General features: G+C 42.6%; 1 protein-coding gene across 15 annotated transcripts in view; it reads left to right on the top strand.

Moving 5' to 3' along the window:
- Positions 1 to 20,332, top strand: part of ZMYND11 (zinc finger MYND-type containing 11) — a 129,052-nt gene that overhangs the window by 88,618 nt on the left and 20,102 nt on the right. For 8 of the 15 annotated variants that reach the window (XM_045874523.3, XM_064592178.1, XM_045874521.3 and 5 more), the window contains 4 exons: positions 1,231 to 1,275; positions 3,814 to 3,975; positions 16,970 to 17,047; positions 19,156 to 19,248. In XM_045874523.3, coding sequence (XP_045730479.1) covers positions 1,231 to 1,275; positions 3,814 to 3,975; positions 16,970 to 17,047; positions 19,156 to 19,248 — 378 coding nt within the window. Of the gene's footprint in view, positions 1 to 1,230; positions 1,276 to 3,265; positions 3,360 to 3,813; positions 3,976 to 16,969; positions 17,048 to 19,155; positions 19,249 to 20,332 lie in introns of those variants that run through there. The other 7 variants (XM_045874528.3, XM_064592174.1, XM_064592172.1 and 4 more) reach the window with 4 other exon arrangements.

Here is a 20,332-nt window from a genome sequence, read left to right as displayed (position 1 = left end):
GGTTCCTTTTTTTCCCTCCTTCTGTCTAAATTCTAGTTCACTAAGCAGTGTTATAATAGTTTTATTTTTTTAAAAAATAATATTTAAAATGACTGGAGATATTTAATCATCAAATTCTTAGCTCTCAATGACTAACTGATTTTGCATTGTATCCATGTTAAATACCACATCAAACACATATTTGATAAAGTAAGATTTATCTGCTCGTTACATGTAAGTAAGGAAAGACTTTAAAGGTTAGAATCTCTTTGGAATGTAATGAGGGTGGATTACAGGTTGGGAAGCCTAGTTACAGACACAGCTCTCCCAGCGAGCCCTCAGTCAGCAGTGTGTCTTGCTCTGTCTGGCTTATAGAAATGCTGTGTCAGCTGTCATCAGGAACTTAAAGTCCTGAAAAAGAAACTCGCACGTGTATTATTACAAACACCACGTCGTTACGTGACTTGTCCTCAAGTCATTTGTACGTCAGCAGATCCTCTCGGTAACCAGCTAGCACTTTCTGAGCATAACTCATTTCATCCTTACAAAAACCCTCTGATTGAGGCACTACTGTTTTGTTCATTTTACAGATAGAAAATGATACATAGAGAAGCTAAGTATCCTGCCCCAGATCACAGAGCCCCCCAAGGCTGGAGGCAGGATTTGAGCCAGTGTGGCTCTAGGGTCTTAAGCAAATGCTGTACGTGGTGACGGAGTAGGTCAGCAGGCTGCTTCTAGATGGTGGACTCTGTTCTCCCAGGTTCTGAAGACAGCCTGTGTGAACCTCACACCATGGTCAAGTAGTGAGTTTACCTTGTTCGCATTCATCACTCCCAAGTTTTAAAAAAAATCCAGCCTTGAGCCACTTTCACATCAAAAGGACATACATTCATGGTCTTGTGCAAATTTATAATGGCACAGAATTTGTCAGTGAAATGTTTCCCAAACATACTATAGGTTTCATGGCACATGAATTCTCTCTGAATTTTCTCTTTGTCGATTTGTAGCTTTTGTGTTAGTGTCAAAGTTATCTCTTAAACTAGTAATGAGTCTTGAGTTCGCATGCTACTGTCTTTTCATTGATGATTAGCACATTCATAGATTATCAATTGGTATCATCTACAAAATAATGTAAGTTGTATAGCAAATAATAGTTGACTGTGTACCAAATCCCTTTAGCTCTGTGTATTGCCTGATAATGAGCAACGTTGTAGTAGAGAGACCAAGATTATTTTGTTTTTATTTTGAAAGGCCTACAGTATGCAGCCTTTCTCCAGGACAGCAGCCCCAAACAAGGTGAACTGATTTTGCACTATGTTATTTTACTTTTTAATTCTGCCTTTTTTTGTATTACATTTCCATCTTTTTTTTTAGGCTATCTTAGTTTATTCTTGCTAGAGTTATTCATTAAGATCATACTGTCTTTACATTGCTTCTAGTCTTGGATTTTATGCTAGTAGGTTTGCATTTTTAAAACTTTCTGGAAGTATTGGGGTGTCATTTCACATAATATGCTGTCAATCAGGCTCTGTCTAGAGTAGTTTGCTGACATCTGGTGAAATCCAGTGAAAATGCACACTTACCTTTTGGCACACATTGAGTATTTCAGAAGTACTATATCAACGGATTGTGTTTACTTAAAGACAAACTGTAGGCAACTCTGCCTATAACAAACATGCTTATATCATTTATACCCATAACAACATTTCCTGGATTCAAAATCTAATAACTTTTGAACTTGACTTTTGCATGTTACATGTTCTGAGTAGCTACTGCTATCCTTAAAAGAATGAACAGCACATACATGCTGTTACATTAACAGGTATCCACATGTTTCTCTACTTTTACTTGATTTGAGTTATACATTCATTCCTACAGTTGTGAAAAACTAGGTCTAGGATTACACACTTTGGTGAAGAGAGATCCACTTTCCTCTTTGTGTCATGGTGGGATGGGTCAGAAGGCAGGAAGCACTTGGGAGACCTGAGCTGTGTGCCTTGTCTTGGTGATCCAGTTCCCATTTTGAGAATTACAGGAAGATGAATTAATATAAAAAAATGCAAATGATGAAGGATGGTTTCTTTTGTTCATAAAAAGTCAAATAAAAGCCATCGAAATCCTTTAAGATGTTTCTGAACAGCTATGAAGAAAATATTCTGAAAGACTTTGTTTCAAACTGGGAAAGAGTTCTTCTGTTAATTGAAAATAGACCAAAGTGTGTTGTCCTTGCTGAAACCTAATTTATCGACAATTTATGAGACAAAACTTGTAATAGCTTACGTGCAGCTTCCCACCTGAGCCCTGTGAGACGGGCACCCCCAACGACCGTTGTCACAGCCAGGGCCCACACGCACGTGTTGTGTCCAGCTTGGTGAGCTACGTTTCTTCTACCATGTGCAAATTAGGGTCAAATGTCAGAGCAATATCTTATGATTTTTTTAAGTAGTCTGACTGAAGTCCCTCTACCAAAATAAGTTTGCAGCAAATCTGCAGCAAATAACCAGAAATGGTCATGCTTTTTTATTACTTTGGTTGATAAAGGCCACTTTTTAAATAAAAAGCAAACCAAAAATTTACATTTTTGCAGAATTTGGTAATGTACTCTAGCCATGACTCTGAATATGGGTAGGAAGACATGAACTTGGGAAACTTCTCTTTTGAAGGAGTGGGTGGTAGGCCCTTTGTGAGGTCAAGCAGTGATTGTGATAAGTGTGGACCTTTGGTGCCAAAGGAACCACTGCTTCCTAGACAAGTCCCACGCTGAAGCCCGTGGGTTGGGGCAGTTACTGACCTAAGAGAAAACAAGAAAGCTGCCCAACCCCAGAAGCAGACTGTAGGCAGTGATTTATGAAAAGAAAAATGATGGTGGAGCTTAAGCCTGGAATTTCAGGGTCCCCATTGAAAGTGGCTTGGATTGCACTACGTGTGGGCTCCACCCTTGTTCATTTATTAACCACATCAACAGAGGAAGGTTGAGAGTTAATCCATCACTCTTAACACAGGTATTTTTTGATAAAAGCTAAGAGTGATATTTATGAGGAATGAATTAATGAATTAGTTCTAAATTAGGACAACTTGTAACATCTTCCTGTTTCTAGTTAAATGGCGTTGGCTGTTCACACACAGAGTGTAACAGAAAATGTGCGAGAGTACCCGCCCTTCCGGGGATAGTCCCAATAAGAAAAGAAGCCTACTTCCTTTTTTGTTTCTTTATGGTAATGTCCTTTGGAGAATGTGATTAAACCTTTAGTTTCACATTTTCAATTTATTTTTCCAAATTCAACAGACCCTGAAAATTTGACAACTGTCAGAACATGGACATTCTGATTAATGTTATTTTCAATAAAGCATCCAATACCATGGATGAGAAGATAAGAATAGTGAGCATCACCATTTACTACTATTCTCTCTGTTCCCACAGTGTGCTAAGTACTTACTATATTTTGTTAAGATGCAGAACAAAACAGAGGTTGGTTTATTTGAAATACTAAGCTGTAGGTACTGGTTTGGGGTATTCAGTTTACTAAAGAAATTATTCCATAGATTATATAAAAAATGAAAGATAATGTTAGAACTGGGATTGGCTCTGGACTTACTTCATTTGGGCTGGTTTTACTATCAGATCACCTTAAAATATTCTGAGTATTAATATTGTTTAGGAAAGAAACTCTAAAGAAGCAAATTTCTAGGTATTTTTCCCTCTTGTTTTAACACAGTAAATGTCTAAAATTGTTTTTAATGCCTAACTTCTGATAGACTTTAGTTTCAATTTTGTTCTTAGTTATTGCAGATATTGACAAAATGTCATACGAAATTATTTTGTATTTTTTGTAGGACTGGGAAACAGAAAATCATGACTGGTATTGTTTTGAATGCCATTTGCCTGGAGAGGTGTTGATATGTGACCTGTGTTTTCGTGTGTATCATTCCAAGTGTTTGTCTGATGAGTACAGGCTTAGAGACAGCAGTAGTCACTGGCAGTGCCCAGTATGCAGGGTGAGTACCTATGAGCTTTCATGTGCTGGTCAGAGGGTTGGAATTCACTGATAATAGCTGTGCAAGATACCCCAGGTGGGCGTGCCAGGTGAATGGATGATGGACTGGAGGGTGGGGGTTATCTGCTGAAATGATGGTGAATGAACACAGCACTGGTCAGTGCATACCCCCAGAACACCTGACATATTCAGGGTATGGATTGTAGAAAGTTCCAGTCACATAAAAATACACTTTCTTCCCTTATGTTACACTTGCCTCTGGATTGTGTGACTCCTGTCATGGCTAGCCTTTGGAAATCAAGGAATAGTCTCCCACACCAGGTTCGGTTCAATCTGTCCTTGCCACTCAGGAAACACAAGCCAGCAAAAGGCACATTGTTGGAAACATTTTGTATCTACTTCCCATTTTATATCCATGTAATGTCGCCTTTATTTTTTGTCATATCATGGGTTAGTTTATTCCTTGCTTGTATTTTATTTGGAGGGTGGAGGGATGGGACCGTTGTATATAAAGCATTCTAATTACTTAAAGCAAAATGAAACAGTCTCGTAGGAAAAATAGGGACTTTCCACAATTATTTTCATTCCTGTTATTTCCCTAGTGAAAAGTATACCTGGCTGTGCTTGTTGGATGTAGAACGTGGTGTGTGTGCGTACAAGTGATGTGTGACACCTGCATAATATGTCGCCGCATGTGGCGTTGACGGTGATTAGTAAGGGGTTATTTTGTTGCAACCTCTATTGTTTTGTATTTGTAATTGCTATGATCGTATTTGGAACCATGCCAGTTGCCCGGATTACTCATGGGCTCAGTTTCTGAATATACTTTGTATTACTTGAGTTAAATATTCATTTATAATGTAAAAAAGTTGTATCTTAATAATTTTTCCCTTCTTCAGTATTGGTCCTGAATTTCCTGCCAGCATGATGAGCTTCTAGTACTGTCTTAGTAACTTTGACTTTGTATTTTCTTAGTATACTTCATCTCACCAGCACCCTATACATGCACAGTGTATTACTCCGGTATACCTCATCTCACCAGCATTAGTGTTCAGGCTCAGTGTGTTACCTCGGTATACGTCACCTCACCAGCACCACTGTCCACGCCCAGTGTGTTAGCTCAGTATATGTCACCTCACCAGCATTACTGTACGTGCTCAGTGTGTTACCTCGGTATATGTCACCTCACCAGCATCCCTGTACAGGCTCAGTATACTTCACCTCACCAGCACCACTGTACACGCTCAGTGTGTTACCTTGGTATACGTCACCTCACCAGCATCCCTGTACAGGCTCAGTATACTTCACCTCACCAGCATTACTGTACGTGCTCAGTGTGTTACCTCAATATACTCACCTCACCAGCATTACTGTACGTGCTCAGTGTGTTACCTCAATATACTCACCTCACCAGCATTACTGTACGTGCTCAGTGTGTTACCTCAATATACTCACCTCACCAGCATTACTGTACGTGCTCAGTGTGTTACCTTGGTATACGTCACCTCACCAGCACCACTGTCCACGCCCAGTGTGTTACCTCAGTATACGTCACCTCACCAGCATCCCTGTACAGGCTCAGGATACTTCACCTCACCAGCATTACTGTACGTGCTCAGTGTGTTACCTCGGTATACGTCACCTCACCAGTACCACTGTCCACGCCCAGTGTGTTACCTCAGTATACTTCACCTCACCAGCATCCCTGTACAGGCTCAGTATACTTCACCTCACCAGCGTTACGTACATGCTCAGGGTGTTACCTCAGTATACTTCATCTCACCAGCACTGGTGTACACACTCAGTATATTACCTTGGTATACTTAATCTCACCAGTACTACACTACATACTTGGTAGACAAGAGATCATTAGGGTGGCATTATAAATATGGTGTGTAATGATGATTCATTATCAAATGCCTAAATGCTAGGTCATTGATAAATCCCTGAATCTGCATGTATCAGTATCAAGCCTCAAGCTGTAGACGTCCTCTTTGGTGTCTGCAAGAATTTGTGATGTCTCCATGAAATTAGCTTAACTGGGGGTGTGGAAACTGCACTAATATTCATACTTTATTTTTATGGATTTGGATTGTGCATTTTATTTTTTTAAAAGATTTTATTTATTTATTTGACAGAGAGAGACACAGCAAGAGAGGGAAACACAAGCAGGGGGAGTGGGAGAGGGAGAAGCAGGCTTCCTGCCGAGCAGGGAGCCTGATGTGGGGCTCGATCCCAGGACCTGGGATCATGACCTGAGCCGAAAGGCAGACGCTTAACGTCTTTAAAAGCAAATATCTGTTTTCTGGTAATAGTTAACACTTGAAGTAAGGTATTAATGAGATCTTAAGAACAAGAGCATTAAGGTAGTAAAAATACAAAAGAGGTGGGTTGCTGATCAGATAGGAGGGACTCTGGCCTTCAGGAAGTACAATTCCTGATGCCCCAGTGTCTTTACGGCCACAGATTTCATAGTACAGACTGAGCAAAAACACTGGGATTTTTGAAGATGGGTTAAACTTTATTGTGGCTGTTTTATATTCCTGAGTGGAAATTGAACAATTATACCTTTGAAGAAAATGTCTAATGCTACTTTTGTAGGAATTCACTGTCAAGTTGTCAGGTCCCATTTTCCACGTGTGTTTGCTCTGCTTTGACGGACCAGATGGTTTTTGTTAAATTTCAGAGAGTCACTGGACCACACAGAAACATGGTAGCCAAAGTGGCACTCAGTGTACCCCATCTTTCTTTCTATCCTTTGATTTTCCTTTAATCTTTGTCAGTTTGTACTTGCCCATGTTGTGAGAGGGTTAAGCTTGTGGCAGGGATGCTGAGTCAGTAAACACTCGTGACCCCACAGTGGTTTCATAGACTGGGAGAAACTCTGGGGAGGCTCAAAAAAACTATGTTGGGTTGGGGATGGTGAGTTTTATTTTGAGCTTTAAAACATCTAAAGAAATACTTATTTCTGTGTAGGATCTATTCTATTGTTAATTGTTACATTCAAGAAAAAGATACGTGCTAACAGTTCCTTTCCTGGGAGAAGGGGTCATAATAACCTTGACATTCTAAGGGGATTTCAAGTATCTTTAAGGAAAGGCTTGTGGTTGATTTGTGTTTTTAAATAGTGTCAAAACTTCAAGTAAAACAATTTTTGTGATCTAATATGAAAGTAACCGAGCAGATTTAAATGTTCTTGCACTTAATGAGCAGAAAGTGTAGAGACTGTGACGAAGAATGTGGTTGCAGATCAGAATATCACTCCCCAGTCTCCTTTTCCATTAGTGTTTGGAAAGAGTACAGATTAACTAGACACACTCATGAGGAATTTTGAAGATAAGATGCCCAGAGCCAAATTTCAGTGCAGGTTGAAAGAGTAGGTGGAAGCCATCCATTACTATCTAAACTTGAATATTTCTAGTATCTTATAGCGATCAGAAGACTTTTGTTTCTGTGTAAAATGAAAGCATTGAAAATGTCACTGAGAATTGGTCTCAGCCAGCAGTTAGCTGTTCAAGCAGCTTTATCTCCTGTATCTATTTCCAGATATTTTAAGAAGGCAGTGATAGAAAGTTTTCTGTATTTAAAATAATTATATTAGCATTCATAGTAAATCTCAAGGATCTCACAACCCTGAGGATATTTCTTTGGAATATCTGTCTTTCTAAAAACTAAACTGTACAGACAGGGTAGATTATTCTTGAAAAGTAGCCTCTGAATGTCAGGTTAACATTTTGCTTTGAAAAAATTCTAGTAACATACTGTTTTACACTCTTACAGGGAACTCTCATTCATTAAAAAAAGGGGGGGATTTAAAATTACTTCTTTCATAGTTATCTATAAAAAATTCAAGTAATTTAGAGGAGGATAAAGAAAAAATGACATTTCCAGAAATGCTAGGGCACAGCAGGTGGATGTCCTCACAGGCCTCTCTCTGTGTGCATGAGCACACGCATGTGTGCACATGCCCTCCCTTTGTCCTGTGACTGTGTAACTTCACATACGTGACTGAATGTAGCCAGTGTGCATCTATTCAGCACTGTCCCAGGTATGTTTAGTAGGGTGAGCCCTAGGTTATTCCCTACTGATGCACATTTCCATCGTCCCCACTGTCCTGTCTGACCAGCAGTATCGGCCTGAAACTTACCTGTCAGGGGCCACGTCCCCCCATGCCCAGAACCGTGCTACACTCACGCTCTCATGAACAGTCTTCTCGCTATAATTTATTTCTGTATGCAAATGAAGTTTGTAATTTGTTATAGTCGAGTGTGTTTGGATTTTATATTCCTGAAATAGCCATGAATTTTTCAGGACAAAAATGAGAAAAATCATAACTTTTAAGTGAAGGTAGCTTTTAAGATCTTATGTGGCCTAGAAGATACATCTTTAAAACACAGTATAGTCAATCGCTTATAAACAATAGGTATTTATGTAATTCTGTCTGATCACTTTCACAGAATAAATTTATTGAAGTGGAATTCATAATTTAAAGGATGGGCACATTTTAATTTATGATAAAAATCACCAAATTGCCCTCCAGAAGATTACACCTGTTTTTTTTTTTTTAAAGATTTTATTTATTTATTTGACAGAGAGATAGAGAGAGAGAACAAGTACGCAGAGAGGCAGGCAGAGGGAGAGGGAGAAGCAGGCTCCCCGCTGAGCAGGGAGCCCGATGCGGGGCTCGATCCCAGGACCCTGGGATCATGACCTGAGCCGAAGGCAGACGCTTAACCGACTGAGCCACCCAGGCGCCCCAAGATTACACCTGTTTATACCAACATGAGTGTTTTCCAGTTTTCTGTCACCAGTGTGATAGGATACAAATGGATGTCTCATTTCAGTGTTGCTTCATTTTTTACATAGTTTCCAAATCACAAAGTCACCTTATCTTTTGATGCCTTGGTCATTGAAGGCAGGCCTGCACGTGTGCGTTTGTGTCCCTGCATGGTGTGTGTGTGTGTGTGTGTGTGTGTGTGTGGTGTGCGCATGGATGTGGGACCAGGGGTTTCTTTGTGCATCTGTCTTGTATGTGCACATGTGTGTATGTGTGCACGTGCCTGTTGCATGTGTGCAAACATGCAGTGCATGCCTGTGTGCATGTATGTGCAGGCGTGTGCTTTCCCACGCATGCAGATGTCCATGTGTGTGCATGCACTGCGTGCTTTCTGCTGTGCTCCAGCTGGTAAACGTCAGGATAATGTTTGATAACTTTTCGAATGCTCTGTAATGTGTGGGCAAAGTAATGTGTTCTAAGGTCCCTGGATTACTGCTGAGCTTGCTGCGTGCTGCCAGGCAGACCTCTCTTTGGGGGTGCAGGGTATCTCTCTCTGCTGCCCCGTGGGATCACTGGGCCCTTGAGCAGACCTTATGAGGCCCACGACCCAGATTTCTATTTGGCAGATAATGAAAATGAAGGCATTTCACTGCTTTAACTAAAACTAAACCGGGACTCAGTGGCCATGAGGCGCCACCTGGAGTTTGATAGGTTGGCCCCAACGTGTGGGTGTTGCTGAGTTCTGGGGGAGCCAAGTTGGAGTCACTTGCAGTGTGGGACTTGTGCTTGCTGAGGTGGCTAAAGAAAAAACCATGATGAAAGCTATTTCTTGAAACTGGAGATAGAAATTTACTTCTGAATCCATTTTTCATTCTTTTTGGTGTGTTGGGAGTACAGTTTTTTTTTTAATTCCCAAAGTAGGCAGGTCACTCATTTAAAGTTCAGAATGAAATAGAACAAAATGCTAAATGAAAATACTTTGAAAACACGTACTCCTCATGGTGTGTCGACTACGAGACTGTAACTGCCCTTGCTTTCTGGTCTGTTTCTCTCGGTTAATGTGGGAAATTTGTGAATATTTTCACCCTGAACATAGGTGAGTCAGGTTTTCAACCATATTAACAAATCTGGAATGGAGAGAAGTAGAAGCTTTTTGTTTTTGTTTGTTGTATGGTAGACAATCAATATTAAAAAATACAAAATGAACATGAGCCAAATATTTTTTTACGGTTTTTAAAGCCAACTGGATCATATCATTTTTATACCAACAAAAAATAGAAAATTACTTTTTAAAAGATCTTTGAACCAAGTCCTTTATGAGGCTGTTGAGCTATTCATCACAGGCTTGACTATAGGAAAATGTGATGGGAACATTACTAAAGCCAAAGGGTTTTTAAAATTGGATATAGCATCTGACCTGGACCCAAACAAGAAAGAAAACCATACATTTTCTACATTGTCTTTCCATGGTGAATTTAAAAACATTATGGCCAGAAAGTTTGGATATGGGTGTGAAGTGTTTTGAGTGGTGGTATATTTGTTCTTCCTGATGTATCTTTTGCTGAATAAGTTAATTTTAATTAAACCAAACCTTTACTTTTTACTCTGAGAGATTAAGAGATAATAGTTGAGCTGGTTTCTACATCAGGATGATTCCAACTTAATCTAGATACATAAATGCTCATATGTGTTTCCAGTATTGATGAACTTAAAATACTTATAGAGTAGGCACAGTTTCCTTCTATTGTCTCTGCAAATGTCTGGGGGGGCGTGGAGAGGGAGGCAGATAGTATTTCTGTGGCTGACTGCTTCATGAAGCAGAGAATAAGAGATACTCGTTCCCCGACTGAAAACAGAGACTTGTAACTTATTTTCAGAAGAGAATGGAGAGGCATATCCCACCGAGGATACCCGTGGCCTCTGTGTTTCAGATCTCGTTCTTTAGTGTTGTATAGAAGGGGGAAGGAACGGGTCGACACAGGACCTGTGTTGTGTCCCAGGAAATTTCCTGAATATCCCTTTCCTATCCCCAATCTTTGTAATGCACAGAGGAGCCCAGAGGCCCCCACAGGGCGTTTGATGTTGAAGGATAAACTTCCTGATGTGCACAGCACCCCCCTCTCTCTAGTTAGTACTTTATTTTTTTTTAATTGTATTTATTTATTTGACAGAGAGAGAGAGAGAGAGAGAATGAGCAGGGGGAGGGGCAGAGGCAGAGGGAGAAGCAGGCTTCCTGCTGAGCAGGGAGCCCGATGCAGGGCTCGATCCCAGGACCCCAGGATCACGACCTGAGCCGAAGGCAGACGCTTCCCCGGCTGAACCCCCTGGGCACCCCTAGCCGGTACTTTAGCAATGTCTTTGTGAGTACATGGATGTAGTGGATGTAGAAACACTGCCACTCCTGACCGTACTAGTCACTTTGTGTGGAATTAATCTGAGCCTGTGCTTTGATAGACTGGATGCTACATGCCGATTGTATCATCTGAACTTAGGCAAAACTCGTCGACCTCAGTCAGATAGGAAGGAGTTGACTTCGTAAACATTAATACAGATACAGCGGGAGTACCATTCCATGCTGTTTGTGAATCGGGATGAGAAGTCTGGAAACCCTGCACTGGTGATTTTGGACCCACTTCCCAGCTGGGGAGTAGCTTGTGACCAAGTTGTGTTTGTCAACATGCTTCCAAGAACCCTCCTGAATTGCCCTCCGAACTCCAACATTTACCTGTGACTAAGAAGTCATAACCGTGACCGCTTAAGGGAGGTTTTTTAAAACTTAAATTGAAATTCCTTTAACTTAAGTATTTAAAAAAAAAAAAAAAAAAAAAAAAAGCTGTTACCAGAAAGCCAAGTGCACATGGCTGTGGGATTTAGGATGGAGCCACGGGGGACCCATGTGGTTAAATGCGGTGCATTGTACAAGCATACGTGGGTAAGCTGCGTTTTTGCCCAGTCACACTGTCGGTAGATGTGGTGCTCTGCCCTTCAGTCGTGCAGAGGAGAGGTAACGTCAGGGTGTTGGTACCGGGAAGGGGGGTGAAAAAGACTGAACACAGGTATATTTTTAGAAAATTATCCTAGTAAGTGATTGTCATTAAGGGGCTCCGGGGCTTCCGTGGTGCAGAAGGAGAAGTGGCTGGACTTCAAGCCCCTTGCCCTGGGCCAGCTCTGCTGTGCAAGTCTCATACCGGGGTTTCCTATAAATGGTGACTCTTCATACTCCATCATTACCCGTGGCTACGCAGGATACTGTAGAGCTGCTGGTTGCATGACAGCACGGGCAGTTTGTGTGCAGATAACATTCATCATGAGTCTTTTCTGTTGTGTGATTACAGATAGTTATTGAGGAGAGCTTGGAGCTTCCTGATTCCTCAAGTACCGTAGGTAATTTATAGGCAGATGTGGTTCTTCCTGCAGCAACACTCGAGGCCCCCTGCACCACAGTTGCCTGGGTGTTGTTGAGAACACAGCCTTGGGGCCCAGGACTTTCCAGCCGGTGACTTAGATGTCTGTGGGCTCACAAACATTGACAGGAGCCTTGATGCTTGGAGGCCAAGGTGCTATTTAGGTGTCAGCTGGGACTGAAGCGGTTTACACGCCACAATTGAAAAAAGCAGCAGAGAGTGGCCAGAGTATGCTAACCAGCTGGCTTCTGAACAACTGTTTCACACTTGGAAGGATTTCCTGTGGTTGAGTTCAGCTGTATGGAATATTTTCTCTAGTCGGCAGCGAAGCCAGTGATGACTGCTAGCAGTTCTTCCGCTAGTATTTATTGAGCACTTACTGTGTTGCCACATACTGGACAAGGCCCTGGCGAAGAGCGGGCTGAGCTGGACCCTTGCGGTCCCTGTTTTCACAGAATACAGAGTCTGTTCCAGGGGTTGGCAAACTCTGGCCCATGGGCCAAGTCAGGCCCGTCAGCTTGCATCCTGTTCACGAGTTTAGAATGGGTTTTGCGTTTTCAAATGGTTGAAGAAAAATCAAGGAGAGGAATAGTATTTTGTGACATGTGAAAATCGTAAGAAGTTCAGATTTCAGCATCCCAAAATGTTGCAAGAACACAGCCATGCTTGTGCGCTGTACGTGCTAACCTGTGACTGCTTTTCAGTTCAGTAGGAGAGTTGAGTGGTGCAGGCATCTACCTTGTGTCCTCAGAGCCTAAAATATTTAGCATCTGGCCCTTCACCGAGGTTTGTCGACTGCCGCTCTATCCCTGTGGCAGGAAGAATTCCCTGGATATTGGGGATCCCCAGGAGAGTCTGACGCCCTTTTGTGTAATCACAGACTGGGGGACATGGATTTGGTCAACTCTAGCAGCACAGATCTGGGATCTATGGAGAAGACTCCTGGACCTCTGATCGCACACTTGTTTCATTGGGTACTAGGTATGCTGGGATGCTGTTTCCACAAGCTCATTTTTTGCTAAAATACATTTCTGCAGCTGAAAAAGCTGGGTCTCTAAGGAACATTGAAAATTCCAGGCCACTCAGTCCTGAGTGTTTATTCCTGTCATGGTGCTTGGGCATCCCTGTCAGTAATCAGCTGGGCATCAAAGGTTACTCGTACCTTCTTTCAGCCAAAACCACAGTAAGGTCCTGAGTGCGGCTGAATTACCTGATTCATATTTTCTCTGTGTCATCCCCCTAGCCTCATTCAGTTTGCTCAGACCCAGCAGTTGTTGGTGACGGTGGGAAAAATCCCTTAATCAAGAAGATGTTTAAGATTTTCTATTATTTTTCCCCATAAGGAAAGCAGCCCCTTGGGCATCTGTCGTATGTTTGACAGCATCTTACTTTAGTCTCACATTTGTAACACACCTTCAGCCGTGTGATTATTGTCCTTTGGAAATGGTTACAACAACTTTGGCCATGTGATGCAGAGGCTCTCCCAATTATTTGTAGACATTGACCAAAATTATCCCTATGCTGCCAGGTGATGGGAACAGTTACCAGAACTCACTGGGCTGTATCTGAGCCGCACACGGTCGCAGAGAGGCCTTTCCTGAGAGGTCTTGCGTCCTGCAAGTAGACAATGCATACAGGTCTTCAAAGCCTGAGAAAAAATTGGGTCTGAAATAGCCTGCAGATATTTAAAAGCTTTATTTTTGTTTTTCTGACCTTGCTGTTAAGAGCAATCTGCTTCTTTATGTTATAAACAGAATAGCATTTAATTTCTGTTCAAGTGGCTTTTTCTCAAGCCACTTTCAGTGTCTTGGTTTGGCTGACAGGCACAATTGAAACAGTGTGTGGATGTCACCTAGGAAATCCCGAGTCTCACGGTGCCGCCCTGACCAGAGGCTGCAATGCTTCATTCATTTTTTCAGTGAAATACTAAATCTCTAAATTGTAACAGGAAAGTGTCAGAAAGCAAGCCCATAAGGTTAGCAAGTGTGGGAGCACCTTATGGCAAACGTTTGGTCTTGAGGAACTGTAGGGAGAGGCCACATGTGTTCAGGGTCTCTTGTTGGTGTGAGCTCCCCCAGCGGGGCCCACGGCCTGCAGGTGTGGGAAGCAGGCACCTGCCACCCCCTGGGAGTGCCTAGGGCAGCCAAGGTCCAGGCACAGAACCCTGTGCTGTCCCAGACACCTGCAGGAGGATCCATGTTTGTCACCAGATTTTGAATTGATTTATTTTCTAAGTCTTTAAACAAACAAACAAAAGGGGTTAGATTCTGACAAAGAGTGAAGTACTTCGTAGGCTGATGTTGAGAGCACAGAGAGGGAAAACCATCTTCCTGCACAAATGTGGAATCCCCAGTCGCTGGGAGAGGGCAGTTGTCCCGGAGTCCCCACTCCACACCCCTCTCTTTAAGGGCGCCCCGGGTTGAGCTGCAGGTATTTAAAGGGAGACCCAGAGGCGAGAGTATTCCCGCTCTGCTTCCTTGAGGGAAGGTCTGGAATAATACGTAGTGAGCACTGAAATTATGCTTTGTTACGTGAAGTGTTGGTTGTCTAGTTCCCGTAAATTGTATGTCACCTGTTAAAACAACCCTAACCCCGTGGATGGTTTTACAAGACTTGTAACCTGATAGAGGTTGATGTTTTATTTGAATTTACACAGATTTGTGATTTAATGATCAGACTGATATTTGGGATCAGCAGTTTTAGTAGCACATCCAAAATATTTTGGAGTTAACGTGATAGAGCATGGAGCTGGAAGCTTTTGTTTTTATTCTCTCTTTTTACGAGAATATAAGTTTCCCAAGGGGTGAAAAAAACTGCAGCCTTCTTGGCCTTTAACCCCTTCTCTTCCCCGATTCCAACAGTCCGTCAAGGTGCTCATTTATGTAGAGAGCAGTGCATGGCAGGATGTCCATGTTGCAAGAACGTTTGCCCCAAATCAGGAATAGCTGACCCCGAGAGTCCCGTGCACACTCCCCATGTGCATGCAGATGCACAAGTGTCCTTCTCAGTGGTGCTGGGTTTCGGGAGGGAGCCGCTGTAGTTCCCACGTGTGGCTGTGGGTCTTGTGAAAAATGAGGGTCCACAAACTACACCAGAGTTGTGCCCCCCCCGCCCCCCACCCCCGCCAAAGACTCTCAACCTGGAGTCCAGGAAAGGTCCTCACGTGGTAAGCTCCACACCTGCACCAGGGTGCTTGGTCTTGGCCACGTGTCCCAGCCAACTGAGGAACGAGCGGATGCATGAGTGAACAAAGAGATACAGAGCACAGGGACCTTCCCTCAGAAATCTCAGCTTGTGTGCTCGCTGGTTGAAGCCCAGCTGCGTTTCCCAGAAGTTCACCAGTATCTCTGGGTATGGACAGGCTTGAAAACTGCTCTGTTACTGGTATCACTTAGAAGCTGTGTGCACAGCGGCGCCTGGGTGGCTCAGTCGTTAAGCGTCTGCCTTCGGCTCAGGTCATGATCCCAGGGTCCTGGGATCGAGTCCCACATCGGGCTCCCTGCTCGGCGGGAAGCCTGCTTTTCCCTCCCCCACTCCCCCTGCTTATGTTCCCTCTCTTGCTGTGTCTCTCTCTGTCAAATAAATAAATAAAATCTTCAAAAAAAAAAAAAAAAGCTGTGTGCCCAGGTCATACATTAGTCGAGCACAACAGAAGCAGTAATTGTGTCAGAGTCCAGGTGAGAAGTGGGAAGAAGGGGCCAGGGTTATTTTTTATTATTTTTCTAAATTTTATTTTAAGTCATCTCTGCACGCATCATGGGGCTCAAACTCACGACCTCAAGATCAAGAGTTGCATGCTCTTCCGACTGAGCCAGCCAGGCACCCTGGGAAGGGACCACATCTCCAGGAAAGAACGTGTTTGTCCATTTTCCATTCAGATAACGTCGTGTGTGGGGGGGTGATCAGTTCATTCACGCCACAGCAAAGAATTCTTAGTTACCTGAGAAATGTTTGCTCCTTCCTCCAGTCTGTGACCATAGTAGGATGACTTCCTGCACGTACAGCTCTTTGGGAGCAGTGACTCCAGTGGGCAGAGGCCCGTCCTCTGGGGGCCCAAGGGGGTGAAGGCTCGGGACGTCTTGGCCACAGCTAGTCAGTCGTGTGAGGTGCTGCCTCTGTAGGGTAGGGGTCTGCTGGGAGGCCTCAGCCTCGACAGAGGAAATGGGACATTCATCTTTGTTTGCTCGCTGTCTAGGAAAGACGTGAAAGGGAGAATCCTGTCTTTTTCTCTTCACGTGAATTTAGATTTTCTGAGACATAAATTGAAAAACTTAATTAGCTCTTTAGGTCAGGCTGATAGAAACTGGAGTTCTTAACTGTTATGACAGACTCCATAACCCTTGAAAACAGATAAGCAGGTGTGCAGCTGTACTGTAGAATTCGTAGATGACATGGACTTCAGTAACCTTTTAAATGAAGAATAATGTATGTTGAAATTTACCCTTCAATATTACTAATTTAAAATGTTCCCTAAAGGGTTTTGGACAACTTTTTTTTTTTTGGTAGAACAAGTGATTCTACATCATGTCATTATTATGTCATCATTTGTTTTATCTGAAAATGGTTGAAGTTCTGAATATCAAGAAAAAATGCATAATTCTGTAAGGTATTATGTCAAATACAACAACTTCCATTTTATTGTCACATTAAATGCTATGCACGTTTCAAAGATTTCTTTGTATCAAATACGTTGGAAATAGTGCATCTTTTGATAGTCTTTGCATACTGTAATCTTTTATGTATAAAAGTCTTTTACATGAATACAGACCTGTAAATAATCACATTTTATATCTGGCCTTTTCTATTTTTAACAGAGCATCAAGAAGAAAAACACAAACAAACAGGAGATGAGCACATACTTGCGGTTCATCGTCTCCCGCATGAAGGAGAGGGTAAGTCCTACGGAGGGTCTCAGGACCTCCCAGAGTGTGCTCCAGTCCTGTCCCTTCCTGGCCAGGGAGTAAGGGACACGGAACCACTTACCAGCAGCATGAAGGGTGTAGAATGCTGCCGCCGAAGCTCCTTTGTACATAAGAGGCTTGTTTTGACGGGCATTTCTTCAGCTGCATTAGATTAGATCGTCACTGCTTCTCTCTGCTGATACATTTCTATTGGTTCATCTTTTATTTTTCAAAACCTTTAATTGAAGTGTAGTGGGCATGCAGTATTCTATTAGTGGCAGGTGTACAACACCATGATTTGACATTTGTCTACATAACTCAATGCTCCCCACTAAGAATAGTCACACAGTGTCATGACAGTGTTATTAGCTGTGTTCCCTATGCTGCCCTGTTTGTCCTTGTGACTTAACCTATTTTACAAGTGGAGGTTTGCACCTATTCCTGTCCATCCCTGACCCTCCCCGTCTCTGGCAACCACCAGTTCTCTGTATTTAAGAGTCTGTTTCTTTTGGTTGGTTGGTTGGTTGGTTGTTTAGATCCCATGTACACGTGAAATCATATGGTATTTGTCTTTCTCTGACTGGCTTATTCCGCTTAGCATAACACCCTCTAAAAACACCCTCTACTTCTATCAGTGTCAGTGCAAATGGTAGGTATTCATCCTTTCTGATGGCTGAGTAATATTCCATTGTATATATGGACCACATCTTCTTTATCCATTCATCTGTTGAAGGGCATCTCGGCTTCTTCCACAGTTTGGCTATTGTGAACATTGCTGCTATGAGCATTGAGGGGCATGTGCCTCTTCTTTTCACTACATCTGTATCTTTGGGGTAAATATCTAGTAGCGCAATTGCTGGATCATAGGGTAGCTCTATTTTTAATGTCTTAAGGAACCTGCATACTGTTTTCCAGAGTGGCTGCACCAGCTTATATTCCCGCCAACAGTGTAGGAGGGTTCCCCTTTCTCTGCATCCCTGCCAACATTTGTTGTTCCCTGTCTTGTTAATTTTAGCTATTCTAACTGGTGTAAGGTGGTATCTCCTTGTGGTTTTGATTTGAATTTCCCTGATGGCTAATGATGTGGAGCATTTTTTCATGTGTCTATTAGCCATTTGGATGTCTTCTTTTAAGAAATGTCTGTTCATGTCTTCTGCCCATTTCTTAACTGGATTACTTGTTTTCTTGGGTGTTGAGTTTGATAAGTTCTTTATAGATTTTGGATACTAATTCTTTATCAGATATGTCATTTGGAAATATCTTCTCCCATTCTGTGGGTTGCCTCTTTGTTTTGTTGACTGTTTCCTTTGCTGTGCAGAAGATTTTTATCTTGATGAAGTCCCAAAAGTTCATTTTTGCTTTTGTTTCCCTTGCCTCGGGACATATCCAAAAAATATTGCAAAGTTGATGTGCAAAAGTTTACTGCCTATGTTTTCTTCCAGGATTTATATAATTTCAGATCTCACATTTGGGTCTTTACTCCATTTTGAGTTTATGTTTATATGTGGTGTAAGAAAGTGTCCAATTTTGGGGCACCTGGGTGGCTCAGTCGGCTAAGCGTCTGCCTTCGGCTCAGGTCATGATCCCAGGGTCCTGGGACTGAGTCCTGCATCGGGCTTCCTGCTCAGCGGGAAGCCTGCTTCTCCCTCTACCTGCTGCTCCTCCCTGTCCCCCCGCTGCTTGTGCTCTCTTGATCTCTCTCTCTGTCAAATAAATAAATAAAATCTTCAAAAAAAAAGAAGTGTTCAATTTTTCCAGCACCCTTTAATGATGCTCCACATCATTAGCCATCAGGGAAATTCAAATTCAAATCAAAAGTGGTCCTTTCGTCCTTCTCCCTATTGTATATTCCTGCCTCCTTTGTTGTAGAAACATTAATATTTTTACATTTTTAATTCCATTTATCAAAATGAACATTTTCATTGATACTGTCTAAAACGAAGTGGAATTTTCCAAAATGTTCTTTCTATCAAACCCTAAAAATGTCACATTAAACTATATAGTACATGCACATTTTTCTGGTAAGTTCTATTGTTGAGAAATTTTCACTTGTCTCTCTCGGGCTGTGTTTGAAAGTGATGTATCTGCTGACCTTTCAGGCCATAGACCTTAATAAGAAGGGCAAGGACAACAAGCACCCGATGTATCGGAGGCTGGTGCACTCGGCGGTCGATGTCCCCACCATACAGGAGGTAAAGCCAGGCCCTTGGTCCTATTTCCGATACACCCAGAGCTCCCAGGTGACTCAGCAGCTCCCAACTGCACATGATGCTGGTGCCATTCTTCCCTGAGGGAGTGCCTGCCCATCCTCTTCCTAAAACATAAGCGGCAGGGCCCCTGTCGGGGGCATTGCTGCTGCATAGATGCCGTGTACCTGCTCTGTGCACACATCGGGCGTCCTCGGTGAACGGCCTGGTGTGAAGCCCCCTGTCGCTTCTTGAGAGGCCGTGTAGTCGGGTCAACTTAATGTTTCAGATTCGAGGATTCCCATCTGGACGTGGTTTCTTAGCTTGAGCATCTGCTACTCAGAGGCTCTGTCAAGGAAACATTAGAATAGGACTAGAGTCCTGGGAAGCAATGAAATGAACCTGAACACACAAAGATTGTAACCAGAAAACTTAACTATTCTTAGAGTTCTTAATTTTACCTTTCCTAGCCAAGGATTGTTGATGGGTTTGTTAATATGTAATTATAAGTTGCAATAAAATCCAGTTAAAACATTTAACATGTTTCTAGTTAGGGTTGCTAAATTACTAATTCTGTACTTGACGTGTCATTTTGAATGTAAGACCTTATGGTTGGCCATAATAGTTTATAGGGAGACCATAGGAATAATTCTAAGTCATTTTACAAGTTTCTTAATCCCTTGGCCGCAGGGAAAGACTGAAGGGGTAGTAGTTCAGTAGAAGAGGGGAAATGAAGGTTGGTCCCTATAAAGTGGCCAGCAGAGCCTGGAACAAAACAAGGAGTTTTCACCTGACCTCCTGCCCCCAGGTTTCGTGTCCTCAAGCAAAGCCTATTTTCCTAGACCCTAATGTCCTGAGGACACTGAAGAGCCCAGCTGCCCTTCCTGCCCCCCTCATGCCCCCACCTTTGCTCGGCTTCTTCTTCTCCTGAGGGCACCTCCATGCTTCCCCTAGTCGGGTCCTGTCTGATTGTAGAGAACACCAGCTGGGCTGACGGTGTCTTAGCTTTGTGTTTAGCAAGTGCCGTCCATGAACAAACAGCACTGTAAGGAAAAGAAAGAGGAAGACATGACTTTATATCTTCAGGAGC

Source organism: Mirounga angustirostris, unplaced genomic scaffold (genome assembly GCF_029215605.1).
Source record: "Mirounga angustirostris isolate CCGP_5_RB_7025 unplaced genomic scaffold, mMirAng1.0.hap1 SCAF_5, whole genome shotgun sequence".
NCBI classification, from domain to species: Eukaryota; Metazoa; Chordata; class Mammalia; order Carnivora; family Phocidae; genus Mirounga; species Mirounga angustirostris.
The sequence above is the reverse complement of the archived record's forward strand: the minus strand, read 5'-3'. Positions and strand labels throughout refer to the sequence as shown.